The sequence below is a fragment of the Sander lucioperca genome, chromosome 22 (genome assembly GCF_008315115.2).
Source record: "Sander lucioperca isolate FBNREF2018 chromosome 22, SLUC_FBN_1.2, whole genome shotgun sequence".
Lineage (NCBI taxonomy): Eukaryota > Metazoa > Chordata > Actinopteri > Perciformes > Percidae > Sander > Sander lucioperca.
Window position 1 is genome coordinate 26,820,788 of NC_050194.1, and position 2,875 is coordinate 26,823,662.

The following is a 2,875-nucleotide window of genomic DNA, read 5'->3' on the forward strand; positions in this document are numbered from 1 at the left end:
CAGTGGTCCCTAATACTGTATCTGAAGTCTCTTTTATATAGACCTTAGTGGTCCCCTAATACTGTATCTGAAGTCTCTTGATATAGACCTTAGTGGTCCCCTAATACTGTATCTGAAGTCTTTTATATAGACCTTAGTGGTCCCCTACTACTGTATCTGAAGTCTCTTTATATAGACCTTAGTGGTCCCCTAATACTGATCTGAAGTCTCTTTTATAGACCTTAGTGGTCCCCTAATACTGTATCTGAAGTCTCTTTATATAGACCTTAGTGGTCCCCTAATACTGTATCTGAAGTCTCTTTATATAGACCTAGTGGTCCCTAATACTGTATCTGAAGTCTCTTTTATATAGACCTTAGTGGTCCCCTAATACTGTATTAGAGGACAAAGCTTGTTTTTTGTGTCACCAATCCAACCTGTGGTTTTGTATGTAGCTCACAAACAAAAGGTTGGCAGTGCGTGAAGGTCGTCCGGCCTGGCGGGAAGAAGCCCTGACTCTGGGGGCAGGCCTGGCCCTAAAACCCGCCAATAACGTCGGGATGGCTTGAAGGGTCCCCATCCTCTCTACTTCTGGTCTTCCAGGGGCAGATCCTCCAGCTCTTTACACCACAAAAGAGATCCAACCAATCCCGTTCCACAATCATCGTATGGTACATTAATGCATACCCGGCACATTCCGGACTAACTTCTGTGTTCCCGAGCTATACTTACAGTGGGATACAACCATAATATGGAATTCACAGGCATTAGATTTATATTTCTACCAATTCCCAAATTACTGACACTCGGAAGTTGCCGACTGGCACCCGTGGCAAACCTGCTAAAACAGAATATATATGAATTATCGATATCTTGTACTACTTAGTTTCGGAAAGCACTCAGAGAACTCTAGTGCTTTCTACGAACCCCACATGCCTCTTCATCCCTGCTGCTGAGTTGTGCCGTAAGGATAAACAACTCATTACTCACTTACTTCAGGCAGCTGCGAAGAATAAAAAGCCGATATGAAAGAAGTTCTGCGAGTCCAGTTCTGCCCGGGCAGTATGCCAGTATTTTTATGTGTATAGAGGTTTGTTTTTTGGCCACTGTCACGCGGGTGGAGAGGGTCAGCAGTCAGTAAATCAACGCGGGACAGCGTGACGCCGCGGGGGAGTGTAACGTAGCAGAGCCGGGGGTATGAAAACCGAGCTGGGCAATCAGGAGGCACTTACGGCCTATGAAATGGGAAGCAAACTATCGGTCATAAATATGCCGATTCAATCAAAAATGTGCTGCAAAATCATGCCATGAACGCTTGCAACGCCATTACTGAAGACAGGGAAGTTCCGGGGGACCACATTCATACTGCAAGGAGCGCTGATGCAAGGTGCGCATGCTCGCTATTAGCCCAGTTCAGGTAGATCAGAAGAGTGGAAGACACAGAGCTCAGCAATCCGGTTATTCGAGCGAGGAATCCCCGTGATCTTGAAAAAAACAGAATGTGCTTTAACGATGTTGGTTGTCTTGGGTCAAATTTGAACTGTTTTCTAACAGGCTATATCAGAAATATGGGTTGCTTAGTTACTCACTGTGGTATTGACATTCTACAAACAGGGGTGGCCCAACTGTGGCTCTTGAGGTAGCGGCTATTGACGGCTCCTGTGAGGCTCTTCGGTGGGGATGGAGCGGCGTGTCATGGTGATTGTGTTTTAACTTTTCTGAAAAATACGTAGTTAAGAGAAGTAAAAAAAAAAAAAATTTGAATGCATCTGCAAATACTGCCAATAATTTGCCAGTTATTTAAAAGGAAAATAAATGCAGCAGAGTTTTGAGACATGATTCGCAACATTGATTGGAAAAAACAGCGCCAAGGATCAACTTCTCGTTTAACCCTTGCATGCTGAACAGACGGTTGAAAGACTGTGACAGAGGGTGAGAGATGTTCTCGAGTGGGCCCACAAACGAGTTCAAGCTACTAAAGACTGAAAAGGATGTGGATAACAAGGACTGTCAGGTCCCACGGAGCAATTAAGTGAGAAAAAAAAATATGAAAACTGCTATGTAGTATGACTGTCATCAGATTCTGGAAAGGCACTGTTGCTGTTTGTGTGGGAGTGCAGGGGTTGTGTGGCTTTTTTTGCTATGGTGTCGGTTTTTTTGGGACTCTTTATACCTAATGGTTGGCTCACCCATCTCTATAAATTTTGTCTAACACTTGGACTAAGTTCTTGGTATAAGTGAGATGCATGAACTTTACCCCACATTCATCCTGAGAACATCTGGAAATTGTTAACAATGATAACGTCCCCCCACGACAGAAGAGTGACCTTTTTGGGAGTGGTGCCAGGAAAGGCATTGATTGGTCAGTTATCTGGTACATATGTATACTTACAAAGCACGTCCACTGCTAATACACTCGCAGAAATAAGGTTAAAGTGAGCGGACAATAAGTACTTAAAGGACAAATTCACAAATGTGCCCAGCAAAGGTACAAACATTGTCTCAACGAGTACCAAAAAGTACCTTTCCAAATGAAAAAGGGTACACAATGAAACTATGCAATGGTGAAAGGGCATATAGGTACCCTTTCGAAACGGTACATTGTCATAAGAAAGTATAGTTAAGTACAAAATTACAAATGTACAATTAAAGGTTCCTATGGTGTTATCATGGTGGTACTAATATAGTACATTCGGGGACACAGGCTGTACGGTACAAATAACGACCTATTGAAGTCAAAGGGTACAAGTCATGTGGCGGTACTAAGAAGTACCGTTCAAGTGACAGGGGTACACACCTTGGGGTAGCAGTTAAATTATACGTGCTTGTTTCTATAGACAATGTCACTAAAACCTGCTCGGACCTAAAGACACAAAATGTAGGGTACTTCGTTTGT

At 43.3% G+C, this 2,875-nt stretch overlaps 1 protein-coding gene across 1 annotated transcript in view; it reads left to right on the forward strand.

Annotated features, from left to right (window-relative positions):
* The first annotated feature begins 1,004 nt into the window (after positions 1-1,004).
* The window catches only part of LOC118494305, a 7,586-nt gene continuing 5,715 nt past the window's right edge, over positions 1,005-2,875 (forward strand). The window contains exon 1 of the mRNA XM_035997865.1: positions 1,005-1,049. Coding sequence (XP_035853758.1) covers positions 1,005-1,049 — 45 coding nt within the window. The remainder of the gene's footprint in view (positions 1,050-2,875) is intronic.